The sequence below is a fragment of the Miniopterus schreibersii genome, assembly GCF_964146895.1.
Source record: "Miniopterus schreibersii genome assembly, chromosome: 4".
NCBI classification, from domain to species: domain Eukaryota; kingdom Metazoa; phylum Chordata; class Mammalia; order Chiroptera; family Miniopteridae; genus Miniopterus; species Miniopterus schreibersii.
This window is the reverse complement of record NC_138105.1, coordinates 48,158,213-48,176,829: the sequence shown is the minus strand read 5'-3', so window position 1 is coordinate 48,176,829 and position 18,617 is coordinate 48,158,213. Positions and strand designations below refer to the sequence as shown.

Below are 18,617 nucleotides of genomic sequence, written 5' to 3'. Positions count from 1 at the left end.
AACCCTAATTATCAAAAGTTTAAATATTATTTTATTTACATATGTAATTGGAGTTGCTATATTATAATACCATTTAAAATTTATTTAAAAATGGATATTCCTGTGTGCCCACCCTTACATGTGTGTGTGCACTCATGCACTCTCACACACATGCATGTGTATACACATAGACACATACACAAAGTGAATGAATGGAGCTTCTGTATATAAAGTAAGAAAACATCACTGAATGTATATAAATATCAATACATCGAGGAAAATTTGGAAAAAGATGCTCTGGATGTTGCACATTCTGAGAATCCAGGAGATTCTTTCAGAAGGTGGAATAGAATGTCATACTTAAACATCAGCTGACCTTTTGACACAATCTTATAAATCTCTTATTTCTACCAGTTGTCAGTTTTTTCTCCACCAGTTGACCATTAACCTTAGATAATTCACCTTTTGAAACTCATTTTCTTCAACTGACTTCTTCTTTTAAATTTTCTTCTTAAAAATGTTCTCATTGCTTTTTAGCCTTTTGGCTAAGATCGAGTGTTAAAAATGTTCCCCCATGAGTAGGAAAAATAATTTCTTTTTTGATTAGTCAACATCTTTCATAAATAAATTTTTAATTCTGTTTTTCTTAAAGAGGAAAAATAAACTTTGTTTTGATATTTAATTCTGAAATAATAGCTTATTGCCAGATAAAAATACTGAACATTAATATAACAACTTAAAAGATTGTGAGAATAAAAAATTATATTAAAAATAAACATGAGTTGATAAGTCTTGAGTTTAACTATATGTATAACAGCACATTAATCAACATTGTATTTTATTTTCTAATTTATCTTCTACTCCTAAAAATGATTTAAGGCATACATCTAATATATAAATTAGTAGTACAAGAGCACTTCAAGTGATTCTTTAGAGACCTTTGTATATAAATTAACCATGATACTAGAAATTAGCCATATTTATTAATGAAAGACTGTTCTATCTCTGAATGTGTTGGACTTTACATTTCATCAGAATCTTTTACGGAAGGTGCACCACATTGTAATTCATCCAGCATTGCCCGTTCCATCACCATCTCCTCTTTCTGCTTCCCTCTAGATGCTGCTCCTATGTAGGACGGCGGGGTAATGGACCTCAGGCAATCTCTATTGGCAAGAACTGCGATAAATTTGGGATTGTTGTTCACGAACTGGGCCATGTGATAGGCTTTTGGCATGAACACACGCGGCCAGATCGAGATAACCATGTAACCATCATAAGAGAAAACATCCAGCCAGGTGAGAACTGGGTTTAGGGTTGAACGAATACATTTTGATTGTGTTTGTACTATTTATCATTTAACTTCTTAAAAATGTGAACTGAATTTTTTGATATGATAGAATCAACATTTTGCTTAATTAAAAAATACCCATGCTGCTGTTCTATTTTTAGTTTTCTTTTTTCTCAAATGAATGATCTTATGTGTTTTTTTAGGCTCGGTTTTTTTTCTTAAGATTTAGCTCTTTTATTTCTAAAATTCTATGTTTTCCAAGAATGAGTGTAGGCTATTGATCTATTTATTTACTTATCACATATTTGGTGACAGTTATTTCTTGAGGTACTATGAGATGCTGGAAATGCTGAGATGAAAAATACAAAGCTTAGTACACATATACAGATGATTGCAAGTGAGTGAGAAAAATAACAATAATCATGTTGAGAATACCATAGAGGCCAAGTAGGATGTGATAAAGTGTACCTTGAGAGCCAAGGGTTCTGTCAAAAAGAAACTGAAATTTAGAAGTAAAGTAGAAGTGTTCTAAGTGCACAGAAGAATGATGGCATTTCTAAGATGAAAAAACATCATGATCAAAGATGCAAATACAGAAAATGGAATCATTTTTATTTGCCTATTGTCGCTGCATGGTAAATTACATGTGGGAGATTAGTTGGTAATTACCCAGGGAAGTTAGATCATAGGGGATGGTCTGTATGAGGCTAGGGAATGTAGATTTTATACTTAAGCAACTGGAGGATGATTGGAGGATTGGAAGCTGATCAAGTTCAGATTTAAAAAAAGAAAAATAATTATTTTAAGGATCATTAACCGAGAATGGGAAAATGGGGGTGAAATCAGGGAAACTCATTAAAAACTTAAATAAGAAGTTTATGAGATGACTAAGTCCTCAGTTAAGGTAGCACAGGTCAAGAGAAAAAAAGAGGGAATAATCTTTCACAAATATTTTAAGAGAAACATGATCATGTGAGGGGACATCTTCAAGGTTTTATTTTTAGGCAGCAGGATGAATGGTGGCACCGTGAAATGAAGTAAGAAATATGATTCAATGACTTGGAAGCATGGATCAGATTGACGAATGTCAGAGGGAGGGAGGAGGATGGATGGGTGGAGGGGAGAGATTAACCAAAGAATTGACATGCATATAAGCACAACCCAAGGACACGGACAGTGGTGGGGAGAGGGACTGGGGAGGGGGATGGGTGGGGTGGAACGGGTCATTGGGGAGAAAAAGGGACATCTGTAAGATTTTGAACAAAAATTTTTAAAAATTAAATAAAAAAGAAATATGGATAAGGCAACATTTTTGAGAGGGAGAAAGACAAATAATGATTTCGTTTAGCATATCTCTGAGTTTGAGAAACCTTTGGGTGATACAAGCTGAGATGTTTAGTAGACAAAGGGAAGGTGAATCTAAACTAGGATATATCTAGGATAGAAATTTGACAGTGAATTTGACTGTGTAGGGAAATGCTGGAGGGAGAAGAAAATGATTGAGGATAGAGAATGGCGAACACCAATATTTAAAGCAACATTTTTTGTACACGTGAAACCTAGATGATCCTATTAACTGTCACCCCAATAAAGTAAAATAAATAAATGAATAAAAGAAAGAAAGACAAAAGGAAAGAAAGAAAGAGAGAAAGAATAAAGTAATATTTTGTGGGAAATCCTCCGTAAGACTAAGAAGGTTTGGTCTGAAGGGCAGAAAATGAATGAATGTGATGCCTCAGAGAAGAGATCATTTCGAGAACGATGAAGTACTCTGTAATCAAAGAGAAATAAAGAAAATGTATGCTCCCAAAACAGAAGACTGATGCCTGAGCCAGCCATCAAGGTCATTTTATACTTTATATGATTAGGAGAGAAATAAAGAGGAAATAATATTTCTGAAAATTATTTCAATTGCTAATTAACTCAGAAGTTATTTGTTAACCATAGTTATTAAGTTTCCTCTATTATGTAGACCAAACTTATAAGGAAATAACTTTCAAGAATGGTGTTTACTCTTAAAATCGGACTCTAGTTCAACATAAATATGTAGCTGAAACAAGCAAGAAATTTATAAATAGCATATAAATATATAATACTTTACACAGTGCTAAGCAAATTATGGATGTTCATACTTCTGTTGACTCTACACTGAGGCCAAGAGAAAACACAATTTATTGCATGAGATTTCCTGAGTATTCGGAATTACGATAGCAGTGCAATTCTAGTATGTAAGAAGTCACATTGGAGATTAATCTTCAACAAATTTATGACTTGCTTTGACTCAGAAACTTAAAATCAAGTGTTTTTCAAGGGCAGTGTCTAATAAGTGCAGACTTTAGCTTTGAATTTATATGCAAAGTTAGTGACTATGAAAGGGGCAAAACTGGTACAAAGATTGGATTCCTTTATCCATTTTAGGATCTGCCTTCAAGGAGGCTTGTTCTTCTGAAGCATCTTCTTAATCAAAATGCTCTCCGATTAGAGCTTAGAGTGGGCTCATCAAAGAGATTCTTGTTTAAATTTTGAATGAAATTTGTTGCTGTTGTTTTACCTTTAGTGACAAAATCACATAACTAAAGTCTGCCATGTTGAATGTACTGACAAATATTGTTTTTATATTTCTCTCAGTGTTTCATAGAAAGAATATAAAGCAAATAGGAAGATAATTTTTGTTGGTCTTGGCAACTATAGTCATAAGAAAAAGGTGGAAAACTCATAAAGTAAAATGTAACTTTTTATAATCATTTCCACAGCACTAAAAAAACAACAACCATGTAATATTTTAAAGAAACAAATATGAGAACATAAAAGATATACATAGAAAACAGACCCAAAGTATGCTTTTGGTAATCCACTCTTTTGTCAAAATTAGCTTATTAGTGAAATTCAGTATTACACTTTCAATGTGATATTAACACAGTGGCACTGGATGGATACTTTTGCGCGACGTGGATGTTAATATATAATTACAGTGTGCATGAAAATCAGCCATTTAGTAAAGAGAAGGCTTCTGAAATGTTATTTGTGCCTGCTTCTTAGGTCAAGAGTACAATTTTCTGAAGATGGAGCCTGGAGAAGTGAACTCACTGGGAGAAAGATACGATTTTGACAGTATCATGCACTATGCCAGGAACACCTTCTCAAGGTTGGAGTCTCAGGTTATACCTTTTGACTTTTAATTCCAAATACTTATTGTTTCTGGAATTGAATTTAGGTTTTGGTAGAAATAAACCAATAAGTTTGGCCTGAAGTTACTCTTAAAGAGTTATAAAACTTTATTTCTAGGTCAGTGCTTGAAATTGAATTTTTTCATAGAAACATGCAACAAATGGAGATTTGAGTCCCAGTTCAGCAAGGGGCACACCTAAAATGCTGCTGAAGTATATTCATTAGAACTAAACTGAGTTTTAATTCTTTGAAACACATGAGGTACTAGAGTAGAGAAAAATATTTTTTCTATCCTTGAAAGATGATGAATCTATACCAAATTTTAAAATATATATTTTTCTCCTTTTTCTGTATTCCTCTTACATGCTTAAATTGTTGCTTTTTTAAATAATAAACAATTCTGCTCCTGCTGCCTGCAGGCCATTGCCCGAGCACCCCCCCCCCCCCCCCGCCCAACTTGGTTGTTGCACGCTAACCAGCCTTGACCTCTTATTTTGTCTAATTATCCTATTCAGTTTTCCTAATAAATTTGTATTTCTGTAGCAAAAGTAGCCATATCTACCTGTTAAAATAATTGATCCAGTTAACAATATTTTATTTTGATCTATAAAGACAATATTTATTAATTCATACATAGATTTAAACCACTGAATTTGAGGAGATGAAATATTTGGCAAAGTTCTCAGTACCACCTCCCAAGTATTTGAATTCTCTCTCTCACTCTGGTAAAAAACACGCAACATAATATTTACCATCTTAACCATTTTTATGTGTATAATTCAGTACATTCACATTGTTGTGAAACAGATCTCCAGAACTTTTTCATCTTGCACAACTGAAACCCAATGCCCATTAAACAACAACTCCTCACTCCCCTCTCCCCATACCTCCTGGTAACCATTATTCCATTTTCTGTTTCTATGAATTGGACTACTTTAGACACCTCATTAAGTGAAATCATACAGCATTTGTCCTTTTATAACTGGCTATTTCACTTAGTACAATGTCCTTAAGGCCTATCCATGCAGTAGCATGGGAAGGATTTTCTTCCTTTTTAAGACTGAATAATGTTTCATTGTATGTATATACCACTTTTTATTTATCTTTTTTTTTTTTTTCTTTTTGAAGTCCTGTGAGAGTGCATATGTATTTTAGGACTGTATTTTTCTATTTCTGCAATAAGTGCCATTGGAATTTTGGTTGGGATTGTCTTGAATCTGTAGATCATTTTGAGTAGTGTGGACATCTTAACAAATTATCATCCTGTCCATAAACATGGGATGTCTTTCGATTATTTGTGTCTTCTTTAATTTCTTTCAGCAATGTTTTATAGTTTTTAGTATAAAACTCCTTGGTTAGGCTTATTCCTAAGTATTTCATTCTTTCTGATGTTATTTTAAATGTAATTTTTTCTTAATTTCCTTTTCAGATTTACTGTTACTAAATAGAAATTCAACTGATTTTTGCATGTTGATTTTGAATCCTGAAATTTTGCTTGCATTGTTTATCAGGTCCGACATTTTTTTTGTGGGCTCTGTAGGGTTTTCTACATATAAAATCAGATCAGTAAACAGAGATGATTTTACTTCTTTGTGGTTTGGATCCCTTTCCCTTCTTTTTCTTGCCTAATTTCTCTGGCTAGGACTTCCAATACTGTGTTGAATAGAAGTGATGAGAGCAAGCAGCCTTGTCTTATTCCTGATCTTAACCGAAAAGCTTTGCATTTTTCACCATGAAATATGATGTTAGCTGTAGGTTTCATATATGGTCTCTATGATGATGAGGTAGTTTCCTTCTGTTCCTAGTTTGCTGAATGGTTTTATCATGAAAGCGTGTTGAATTTTGTCAAATGCTATTTCTGCATCAATTAGATGAACATGTGTTTTTTGTCGTTCATTCTATTACTGTAAGTATTTGAAGTTTTATAGTTTCTTCTATTCTGGACCCACAGAGTCTATAAAAGTTTTAGTTGTTTTCGTGAATATAACCCATCAGCAGATTTAGGTAGTTACGGGAAGAATAGGGCTGGATATAAGGGGCCTTTCTATGCGTGCATACTTTGTAATGTATATTTTTGCTTTGCAGGGACTGCCCATTTCTCATTAGCAAAAGAATTATAAAATTTTATGAAGTTTCTTTAAAAGCATAGCTAATTTACTCTTGTAATGTAGATAAAACAAATGAAGATTGGTAATTGAAGCCCTCAATGATCAGTCTCTAGGCTATTGATATTGCCTTACTGAGAGTGTTCAGGAAGAGTCTGCATTGCTTAATGGCCTAGATGTCAAGGGAGAGAATTGTTAACTTCCTGACCACAAAGAAAGAACAAAAGGATGTGTGACTGACCCCCCCAAATGAAAGGGACAGAATGAGTCAAAGTTCATCATTCTATTCTCTGAGTTTGAATACATTTTCAAATAATTTAAGATGTCCTTGTACTTTTAAAATGGAATCTCCTTTGAAAACAGGAAAAAAAACTTTTCAAAGACTACAAATCTGTTTTTAAAAACAGAAAATAGTATTTTATTAGTACTGAATACCGCAGAAAATGTAACATTTCATTAATTTGGACTGACTTAGTTAATAATGTGTTGATTTATGCAGCATAGTTGAATAATGGCTTTTCAATGCTGTCCTGTGCCTCAACTCTTCCTTCAAATGCACTGGCCTAGTTGAGTTGCATCCTGTTAAGTATGTGTAAGCTCTCACGATTGATGGTCAATTACCAAAAATGATTAGTGTCCCCTCCCTACCTTCATCTCAGATATTTACACATGGAGGTTTTAGATACTTAGATTTGGTTTTAGTTGTGACTTCTCCTCTTTCATTTCTGATTTTATTTGGGTCCTCTCTCTTTTTTTCTTGATGGGTCTGGTTAAAAGTTTGTCTATCTTGTTTATATTTTTAAAGAACCAGCTCTTGGTTTTATTAACCTTTTGTATTGCGCTTTTTTTTTCTAAATATATCTTTATTGATTTCAGAGATAAAGGAAGAGGGAGGGAGAGAGACAGAAACATCAGTGATGAGAGAGTCATTGATCCGCTGCAGCCCACAACCTGAGCATGTGCCCTGACCGGGAATCGAACCCCGATCTCCTGGATCCTAGGTCGACACTCAGCTGTTGAGCCATGCCCTACTGGGCTGTATTGCTTTTTCTTACACTCTATTTTGTTTAATTCTGCTCTAATCTTTATTATTTCCTTTCTTATACTCACTTTCAGGCTTTGTTTGTTGTTCTTTTTCTAGTGTATTTAAGTGTAAAATTAGATTGTTTATTTGGAATTTTTTTTATTTCTTGAGGTAGGCCTGTAATGCTGTGAATTTCCCTCTTAGGGCTGCTTTAGCTGTGTCCCATAAATTTGGAGTTGTTGTGTTCTCATTTTCATCTATTTCAAGGTATCTTTTGATTTTTCCCCCTTGTTCTGATTGGTAACCCATTCATTGTTTAGTAACATGTTATTTATCTTATACGTCCTTCTATATTTTTAAGATTTTTCTTGTTACTGATTTCTAATTTTATACTTTTATGATCAGAGAAGATGCTTGACATGATATCAGTCTTCTAAAATTTATTGAGACTTGTTCTGTGTCCTAACATGTGTTCTATCCTAGAAAATGTTTTTTTGTGTGCTTGAAAAGAATGTACATTCTGCTGCTTTGGGGTCGAATGCTCTGAAGATATTGATCAAATCCATCTGGTCCAGTGTGTCATTTAAGGCTGCTGTTTCCTTGTTAATTTTCTGTCTGGAAGATCTATCCATTGATTTAAATGGGGTATTAAAATCCCCTACTATGACTATTACTGTCAATCTCTCCCTTTATGTCCATCAAGATTTGCTTTACATATTTAAGTGCTCTTACGTGGAGTGCATAAATATTTACAAGGGTTGTATCCTCTTGTTGGATTGCCCCCTTTATCATTATGTAGTGTCCTTCTTTCTTTGTCTCTTACTATAACCTTGGTTTTAAAGCCTGTTTTGCCAGCTTTTTTTCCTTTCCATTTGCATGAAATATCTTTTTCCATCCCTTTACCTTTAGCCTGTATGTATCTTTCATTATGAAGTGGGTGTCTTGTAGAGAGCATATATATGGGTCTTGTTTGCTTATCCATTCAGCTACCCTATGTCTTTTGATTGGAGCATTTAAGCCTTTTACATTTAAAGTGATTATTTATAGGTATGTATTTATTGCCATTTTATTCTTTTAACTATCCCTGTTTCTCCTCCTCCTTCTTTTACTTCTTTAAGAAGGCCCTTTAACATTTGTTGGAATACTGATTTGGTGGTAACAATCTCCTTTAGCTTTTTATTACCTGAGAAGTTCTTTATTTTTCCTTCAATTTTAAATGATAGCCTTGCTGGGTAAAATAGTTTTGGCCATAGGTCCCTGCTTTTCATCACTTTGAATATTTCATACAAATCCCTTCTGGCCTGAAATGTTTCTGTTGAGAAATGAGCTGACAGTCTTTGGGAGCTCCCTTGTAGATAACTGTCTTTCTCTTGCTGCTTTTAAGATTCTCTCTCTGTCTTTAACCTTTGCCATTTTAAAACGATGTGTCTTGGTGTGGGCTTCTTTGGGTTCATCTTGTTTGGGACTCTCTGTGCTTCCCGGACTTGTGTGTCTTTTTCCTTCACCAGGTTAGGGAAGTTTTCAGACATTATCTCTTCAAATACAGTTTCTATCCTTTGCTCTCTCTCTTCTCCTTCTGTGACCCCTATTGGATGTTGTTATGCTTAATGTTGTCCCTAAGATCCCTTAAACTATCCTCATTTTTTTTAATTCTTTTTTTTTTTTCCCCTGCTCTGATTGGGTGTGTTTTTTCTACCTTGTCTTGCAAATTGTATATTCGATCCTCTCCTTCATCCCACTACTGTTTATTCCTTTCCAGTGTATTCTTCATTTCAGATACTGTATTCTTAATGTCTGACTAGTCTTTTTTTATGGTTTCTATATTCTTTTTCATGCTATTGAGAATTATTATAACCATTACTTTGAACTCTATATATAATAAATTGCTTGCCTTCATTTCATTTAGATCTTTTTCTGGAGATTTCTTCTGTTCTTTCATTTGAGGCCTGTTTCTTTGTCTCCCCATTTTGGCTGCTTCTTTGTGTTTGTTTCTATGTATTAGATAGATCCTCTATGACTCCCAGTCTGTGTGGGGTTGCCTTATGTAGTAGGTGTCCTATAGGGTCCGATGGTGCAGTCTCCTCGATCACTTGAGTTGGATGCTCCAGGAATGACCCTTGTGCATGTTATGTGGGTCCTCCTGTAGTAACTGTATCTTGATTGCTATTGGCCTGTTCATGCATGGAATGGAACCTCAGCCTGATGACCGTGAGGCTCAACCCTGACCATGGAGTGGGAGCTGCTATGCAGGTGCTGACCATATGAAGCAGAATTTGCTTCAGCAGGGTCTGGTGCCTGCCTAGATCTCCCTTTGGTTATGCCACTTGTAAAGCTTATTGGATTTTATTCTGTTGCTCTCTGAAGCTGGCCACTGGGTGTGTTGGTTATGGGGCTCTTGCGATGGACTCTGGTGTAGCCCAAAGTCAGACGTTGCCTGTGGCTGGCCCTAAGCAACCTATTTGGAGCATTCTCAATGTGGCTGCTTCTGTAAATCCTTGGTAATAAGAATTCTCTTCAGCTAGTATTTAATTGGTTATTCAGGACAATTTTTCTATAATTTAGTTGTAATCCCAGTTTGGTCTTGGGAGGAGGTGAGTGTAGTTTTTCCCTGTCCTGCCACCATCTTGTGAAAATGTTTTTCTTTTAACCTGAAGGTTAAATGTAATTTATTTATTTAAAAATATTTTTGCAATTGTATCTTTTTAATTTAAAATACTTTTGCAATGCTTGGCTGCTGATCTGCTTTCCCCTGCTGGGCCATTGTAGGCAGGCTAGGCATTTAGAAAATTTCTTCCCCTGTTTAACCAAGTATTAGTAGAAAGGAGTGCTATGGAAACTATAATCAAAGGAGGCATTATGCCTCCAGAAAAATCTCAAGGAAAAGTATTGCAAACAACAGTATAGCTGTTGGATCGGGCTCCAAAGAAATGGGTGGAAAGATTCAACCAGTTAGCAAGAAAGTTGGAGATAAAGTTCTTCCAGAATATGGAGGCACCAAAGTCGTTCTAGATGACAAGGATTATTTCATATTTAGAGATGGTGACATTCTTGGAAAATATGTAGACTGAAATAAATCACTATTGAGATGGCATCATGTGAAGCTGCCCATTCCACTGACATTCTGAAATCTTTCATCATGTAAATAATTTTCATGTCTCTTTTATAATAAACTAATGATATCCAAACTAAAAGTAAAATAAAAATACTTTTATGGAAAGTTTCTCTTTTTTGAAAATCCTTAAATACACACTCTATTCTTCTTGCCACTTAGAATGCTCTCCCAGTCCATTTAACCTTCTTTAGAGCCATAAATATTGGTATTTATTGCAAAATTAGACTGTATTTTTAGTGCACTATATTCAGAATTTTTAGTTATGCATATTAAAAAAAATAGTGAGTTTCTATTACAAACTTGGGTACAAACAACTCAGTACCTGTATCTTATCATTGATATTAAGGCATTGTTTAGTTATTTGATTATTAATTTTACCATGAAAATTGTATACTATATTTATGTGTATGTATGTGTGTATATCATTAATCTATTTTGCTTTAAACTCTCCTATCTAAAATTTGACACTCTGTTTTTCTTTGTTCTTTAATATATATTGTAATACTTGGAAGAAGTATTCTTTGAAGAATACTAAGATTAAATTAGTAGTTTAACTTAAAAAACCATGAACTGATATACACATTTACATGTGTATTTTGATTCACTTTTACAACTTTAGTAACTTCAAAAATATTTATTGTAGGTTGTCCTTAAGAAAATATATCTCTATGAGGAAGAATTGTTTTACAACTTGCTAATCTAAGGGGTTCTTAGATCTGCTTGAGAGACCAAAACAAAAGCCATGTGTATTTTGTGTGGGACTACTTAGAATTCTAGATTTCGAAAATCATGTAATACACATTTCTAAGGAAAAAGTGAATGTCATCGCTGACTTTATGCTAGGCATATTTAGCACACATTTATTTCTACTTTGATGAAAGTGTTTTGAAAGTCTGACACACTGTTTAAAGCCCAACACTGATGTACTTCCCCTTTGATTGACTTGAGTTTAAAAAATCACAAAACCCTAATACTTGTAAAGGATTATATATGTCTTAATTGGGTGACTTATGTGTGGCTTGCTTCTGATTTTTTTCAGGGGGATGTTTCTGGACACTATTCTCCCTTCTCGTGATGATAATGGCATACGTCCCGCAATCGGTCAGCGAACACGTTTAAGCAAAGGAGATATTGCACAGGCAAGAAAGCTGTATAGATGTCCAGGTATTGCACCATACAAACACAGAAGCGTAATTGTGCCAGAGTGTGCTCTTCCAGATGAGTAAGCCATGATTTACTCAACTGTTTACATGTATCTTTCCATGCTGGCAAGTGACGTATTCAGTTCAAAGTCAGTAATCAGAAAATGAAATAGAAGAGAACTCTGGAACACCCACTGATATAATTAAAAACAAATTGCTAGAAATCAAATTTGAAGCACAAGGATAGTATGTTTAATTTCTTTTAATTTAAGGAGTAAAAGAGCAAAAAGCATGTTTGTCTGGTAGTTGTTATTAAATAGTTGCATGACTTCATAGTCAAATGCTTAGTTTCCTTGCCAATATAAAAAGAATATCCTTTATTTCAACTTCTGAATTGAGTCCTAAATGATCTTTTCTTGCATATACCATCATTAATGGTATATGAATTAAAATTTTACTTTACTTTTCCCAATTTTTTGGTCCATGTATTTATGTAAAATACACATGTATGTGTGGTATTTATTTTTTTTAATCTAAATTTTCACAGGAAAGGTGAATTTATAAACAGATGGCTCCACTATGACAAAAGACATGGGTGATTCTTGGCTAATTTCTGGCAGTATTGGATGAACTATGTTTTTTAAATTTCAAAACAGAAAATTTGGGGAAAAATTATGTAATTAATAGCAACTAAATAAATGGACAGTTCCCATATAAAATCATGTTATAAAACTGCATGTTGATTGTCTCTCTGAATATATACGTATGTACATTATTCTTTAAAAGCACGTTAGAGATGCATTTACACACTGAACTGTAGGAAAGTCAGTCAGTAGGAATCAGAAAGTTATCACAGGTATGGCACTAATTTAATTTTCAACCTATGGCTTTTGAACATTTTAGCTAGTAACAGGAAAATAATTAGTAAGCATAGTATTCACTTGAGACTTAAATCATGTAAGCAGATAAATGGGCTGTTTCCTTACTTGAAATATAATAATATGTACATTCTTATATAATATGGCAAAACCACATTCATGCACGCACCATCATTAATGAGAAAGATATCTTGTGTTTCTAAAGCAGTATAAAGAACAAGTGGCTGTACTGCAGTTTATAAATTGCATGGAGTAAGGGAGAGCTAAAAGATATAAGTATATATATTTTTAAAAGATACATTAACTTTTAGTTCCCAAAGTCTTTGAGAATGTCTTAGAATTCATTTTTTTGTTGTTTTTATTTATTTATTTATTTGATTTAAGTATAGTTGGTGCTCAATCTTATATTGGTTATATTAGTTTCAGGTGTACAATATAGTGATTCGACATTTTTATACCTTACAGTGTGATCACCCCACTAACTCTAGTAATCATCTGTCCTTCATGTTCACCAGTCAACACCCTCTCTTTCTCTCTTTTTCTGACTCTCCCTCTTTCTGTTCTTTCTCTGTCGCTCTCAGCAGCTGTAGCCCCTTCCCCCCCTCCCCCCCAGACTGTTAGTTCTGAGCCCTTTTTATGGCTATGTATTTAAGGTTCTTCATTTCCTCACAATGGAGCTCTAATGATATTCTTAAAAATGTACTTGCCATTGGCAAAATATAGTTCAGCTATACTGATGCGGCAGGTTTCACAGTAACTCCAAGAGCGTCAGTGGAATAGTGATAGGATGACTTATCTAAGAATCACCTAAGAAAGTAAGAACTTATAAAACAACATCTGGTTGTGTCTTGGTTTTACTACAGAGAGGAGGGGTTATAAAACTGCATATTTCTTTGGAGTTTGTCTTGCTGTTTTGTTAGAAATTGCTGGTGAATAAGAGCTATAAGTCAGTAAGAGCTATTTGGCAACATTTAACTCCAACTTTTTTACTCTGTATCAGTTTATACTCAAAGCTCTATTACAATTTTTGCATTTTATAGAGCTGTCCCTTAGAGTTTAATCTTGAAAGGAGTGCCCACCTGGTTCACACATAGATATCCGAGGCTGTGGCTTTTATAGTCTATGATAAGTGGGGTCCTGAGTCCAAAAGGGAAAGTTTCTAATAGGCTGGTCACAGTAGGTAGGCTGCAAATACTGTTGCTCCTTCTTTACTAATAAAAAAAAAAAGTGTTTTTATCTCTCAGAAGATGAACAGCATTAAAAATGCATATATTTTTAATTCCCGTAGAGGAGTGGGAACCTTTTTTCTGCCAAGGGCCATTTGGATATTTATAACATCATTCTCGAGCCATACAAAATTATCTACTTAAAATTAGCCTGCTATATTAGCTCAGACATTTAATTAACTCACCCCTAATGTGATGGCTGGACCTGCTTCTCTTTGGTGAGGCCTTGGCAGGGCCAGGCCAAATGATTTTGAGGGCCTTATACTGCCCGAGGCCCAGACGTTCCCCATCCCTGCCTTAAAACAATATAAACTGTTATTTTTGTGGGACTTCTTAACTTATAAATAATTTGAAATCCATTATTATATTTGCCTATTTATATATGTCAAAAATTTAAGTTAGATTTATATCTGGAACCTCAATTACTTGTTCTACAGCCAGTGCATACTTGTCATGAAAAAGCTCCATACAGGAATGTAGTGATGTTTTTAAGGGGACGCAATGAAGATGTTTCTTTTAGTTTAGAATTGGTTTCATTGCCATTGCTCGCTCTTCCTTTTAGAAACAGGCAGGAAAAGTCTCCGTGCATTGCTATGTGAAGAAAGATTGCGATCCTCTACAGCCTTGGCACTCTCCTGGTGGAAGGCATAGTCGCCCACTGCCGGACCACACAGGCCCAGGAAAGGGAAAGGAAGGGAAAGGAAGAACCCTGGGGCGGAATAGGTTTCTGGACACCACTGCCCGAAGGCCAATCCCGTGTCCTTCTGGCATATTCCAAGCCTGTCTAGAGTTAAGGCATTTTAATGGACACCAGCTAATGCTACTTGCCTATCATTAGTTCTAACAGTTTTCATGTGCATGTGCGGCATCTTTATGCTTTTATACGTATAAGATCATGTCATCTGCATAGAGAGATAGAAGTTTAACTTCTGAATTATATTTTGTTTTAGAGTATTTTCAATTAGGACAGTGATAATCATTTCCTTTGTATATTTCTTAAAGCCTTTTTTCCCCTGAATATGACTGTGTTTGTAATTCAAAGACACATTCTAACAATTAAGACCCCGGTCTTCCTATCTTTGGAAAAGGTATGTAAGAAGAAGACTTAAGGAATCATGATGTTGGACCCCTACAAAGCTACTTTATGAAGTTCATATCAACAAGATAGTTGCTTTACAGAGGAGAAAACTGAGGTTGAAGCTTGTGAGACTTACTTGTTTGACATAATGAGTAATGCCATGACAGTTTCTCATCCACACACCTTGCAAAGTAAATGAACAGACAATGCCTTTTAGCTCAGTACTGCCATGTTTTCCTAGCTCATTTATCTTTCATTCTTTTAATAATAAAGTTTGCTTTTTATATCTGAACACTAATCTACAAATGGCTGGGGAAATTGATGAAAATCTTCTGTAGTAGGAATTAGGTAGCCTGGGACAACCACACTTACAGAGGAAAATGGACAAATAATTACCACAAATTGATTATTGTTGTGGGTACTTCTTGCATTATAAGCAGGTGCTATATCTTTATTAAATTTGTGAATTATATGCTATATTCATTTTTCATTTATAGAATCTTTTATTTTTATAATATCATTACTGTTACATTTGTGGATTAAATAGATTCCTTTTTTTAGTTCCACTTTAGGAAATACAATACCAGCATTCTATGTGGCTTAGTGGAGTTTTCAGTCATTACAGTATTTATTTTTAAACTGCTGTGAATTATAGCTCTTTTTGTTGGAACACACTCAACTCCAAAACGACTGTCTAGCATCTAACCTGACTTTAGTAAGAAGCGCATTGTTTGCATTAATAAATCTTAACAAATTTTAATTTTTCTAAGGGTTCTTGTAATGTTATATTTATTAAGTGCCCTTAACAATTCATGAAAAGTGCTGAATTATGTATTTTTTACCATGAGAATTTTGTTTTGTTCCAAAGTTCCTTTTATCAGAATAAACATTGCTTACTCTTACTTTAAATTTATTTTGTTGTGCAAACATAATATCTGGATTTCTAAATAAATATTTATATTGTATCAGACTGTTTTTACAGCTCTATTTTGTGTTTTCAAAGTCATCATGGTTCCTCATTTAAGATACGCAGAAGCATTTATAACTTATTGAGGGTTTGATGAGACGAGAGTTCACTTGCTGGCTCTATAATATGGGGATATCTCAGCTTTTAGTTCAGTCTTCTTTAGAGGGAAGGAACTATTCTTTCAAATTGTTGCTGAGTAGAAGTTTAGAGATGACTGGCTGCAGCAGAGGAATTATTTTTGAATTAAAGATACTTAAAGCATCCTAAGTTCATGTAGCTCATTCCATGTCTTACAAAACAACAGGAAAACCTGTTATAGAATGATTCTGATCACTAACCTTGGCCGAGCCAATGAACTAATTGCACTCTGCTTTTGCCTTTGTTGAAATGGCCCTAGAGATATCAATCACACAGATCCAAAGGCTGTGGAGCTGATAATTTGCTATTGCAGATGACTGATAATTACTTCCAAGAAATTAGGCAGGCTTAGTAAGAGAAAAATGTAATTGCTTTTCCAGCAATTTGTACTTATGATCAACAGAAAAGAGAGAGTAAATAAACATCTACATCCTGTTGGAAAATTTGAGTTTTCCATGATGTTTTTTATCTTTTCATTTGGGGGGACTTATTCTGAGAAAAATTTTCATTGTAATTACATTTTAGTACCACTCTTATTGATTATTTGTTCTTATTTAAGTTTTTTTCAACTTTCATATGGAATTTACTAGTGAATTTGCCTCAATTTACATCGACTATGTTGATGAAATGTTTCATGTTGTCCCAGAGCCACATCAACAAGGTAGCAACTGACCTGAATCAAAATATGGGTCATGTACAAGTTGGCTAAGGTCTCCTTGGGAATGAATGGCAGACTTTCTAAGAGGAAGAACTTTATGCAGGCCAGATTATTTACCTCCTAATCTTGTTATATGGTTAACCCTAGTTATCCCATTAAGTACAGTGAAATTCTGGTAAGAGAGATATAAAAAGAAATTCCTTAGAAAGGGAAAGTCTTTTATAAAATACAAACACATACTCTTGTCTAACACCAAAAGACTCAAGGCTTTAATTATGATGCCTATACCTTCCATAAAAATTAAAGAATGATCTTATCTTTTTAAGTAAATATAAATGTCATCTTTTAAAAAAATCAAATGTATGTATCTTTTATTTTTCTTTCAGCATGTGGAGAAACCCTACAAGAGTCCAACGGCAACCTTTCCTCTCCAGGATTTCCAAATGGCTACCCTTCCTATACACACTGCATCTGGAGAGTTTCGGTGACCCCGGGGGAGAAGGTAGTGAAAAACATCAAGAGTTCTCTTTCACTCTTGTATAAACACAAAGGGTCATTTTTCAAATATAATTTGCTTTATTTTTTTTATCCTCATTTGACTCATCAAATAAAAGACTATATAGTTCAGAAAATTTATAATGGATTTTAAAAGATTAAATATTCTATTGTACAAAAATATACAGAATGGCCAATGTAAAAGTGAAAGGCTTATTTGATAATTTTGTTATCAAATTATGCTCATTAAGAAGGAATAAAACATGGAATAAAATGTCACCAAATTTATCTTCCGGAAGATAATCACATGAGTTATTATCTAAAAACATCCTGGCACCCTTGTTACAAATACCACTTTTTTATAAGACTGTGTTTGCTGGAATTAGAGGACTATGTTTTTAATATATTGGGAAATTTAATAAGTAGGTTAAAAGTCAAAGCATGAAAAAATCTCACTTTTAAAGTACATATGTTAGAGACAAAACTGTAGAAGGATATATACCAAGACAATGCTTATTACTCCCTGTTGGATTTATATGTAGGTTTCATTTCTTCTTCCTTTTATTTTCTACAATAAGCATATCTTATTTTATGCAGGAAAAATATTATTTATTTATTATTTATTTATTTTGGTTAATCCTCATTAGAGGATATTTTTGACATTGATTTTTAGAGAGAGTGGGAGGGAGGGAGGGAGAGAGAGGGAGAGGAACATTGATGTGAGAGAGACACATCAATTGGTTGCCTCCCACAAGCACCCAACTGGGCCAGTAGGTCAAACCTTGACTGGGAATCAAGCCCACAGCCCTTTGGTGTGAGGGGCAACACTCTGACCACTTAGCCACACCAGCCAGGGTGGAAAAATACCATTTGAAAAATATGAATGTACTTAATGCCACAGAACTATACACTTAAAATAGTTAAAATGGTAAGTTTTATGTTATGTATAGTTTACCACAATAAAAATTAAAAAAAAAAGAGCTTGTCAGTGCATGTGTATGTCTTTGTAGGACTGAGCCTGCCAAGGTAAGGACAAATTTCTGTCCAATTTGAGGCTGTTTTTGATGTTGCACAGTACATGCTGGTAACAGTCCAGGATGTGCAGCTGAGAATGTAGCTGTGTTGATCTGATAAAAGCATACAATATTGATTCTTCCATCTCTGAGAACTGATTGATCTTTTAACGAGGGTAGACTTATATATTGAAGAGAGCTAACATTTTTTCTTTTCATATGTAGCCCATTTGAAAGTTATCATTTGACTACTTTCATTTTGCAAAAAATGTCTTGTTAACCACTCATCTATCTAATGGTTTACACATATGGGGTCCATTTACAATATAGTGTTTATATTGCC

General features: G+C 34.2%; 1 protein-coding gene and 1 pseudogene across 2 annotated transcripts in view; both read left to right on the top strand.

Annotated features, from left to right (window-relative positions):
• The window catches only part of TLL1 (tolloid like 1), a 154,620-nt gene that overhangs the window by 76,167 nt on the left and 59,836 nt on the right, over positions 1 to 18,617 (top strand). The window contains exons 6-9 of the mRNA XM_081135385.1: positions 1,099 to 1,277; positions 4,310 to 4,415; positions 11,719 to 11,843; positions 17,153 to 17,268. Coding sequence (XP_080991511.1) covers positions 1,099 to 1,277; positions 4,310 to 4,415; positions 11,719 to 11,843; positions 17,153 to 17,268 — 526 coding nt within the window. The remainder of the gene's footprint in view (positions 1 to 1,098; positions 1,278 to 4,309; positions 4,416 to 11,718; positions 11,844 to 17,152; positions 17,269 to 18,617) is intronic.
• Positions 9,968 to 10,635, top strand: LOC308555593 (10 kDa heat shock protein, mitochondrial pseudogene; annotated as a pseudogene). Its single transcript has 2 exons — positions 9,968 to 10,054; positions 10,343 to 10,635. The product of its transcript is annotated as a 10 kDa heat shock protein, mitochondrial pseudogene (transcript).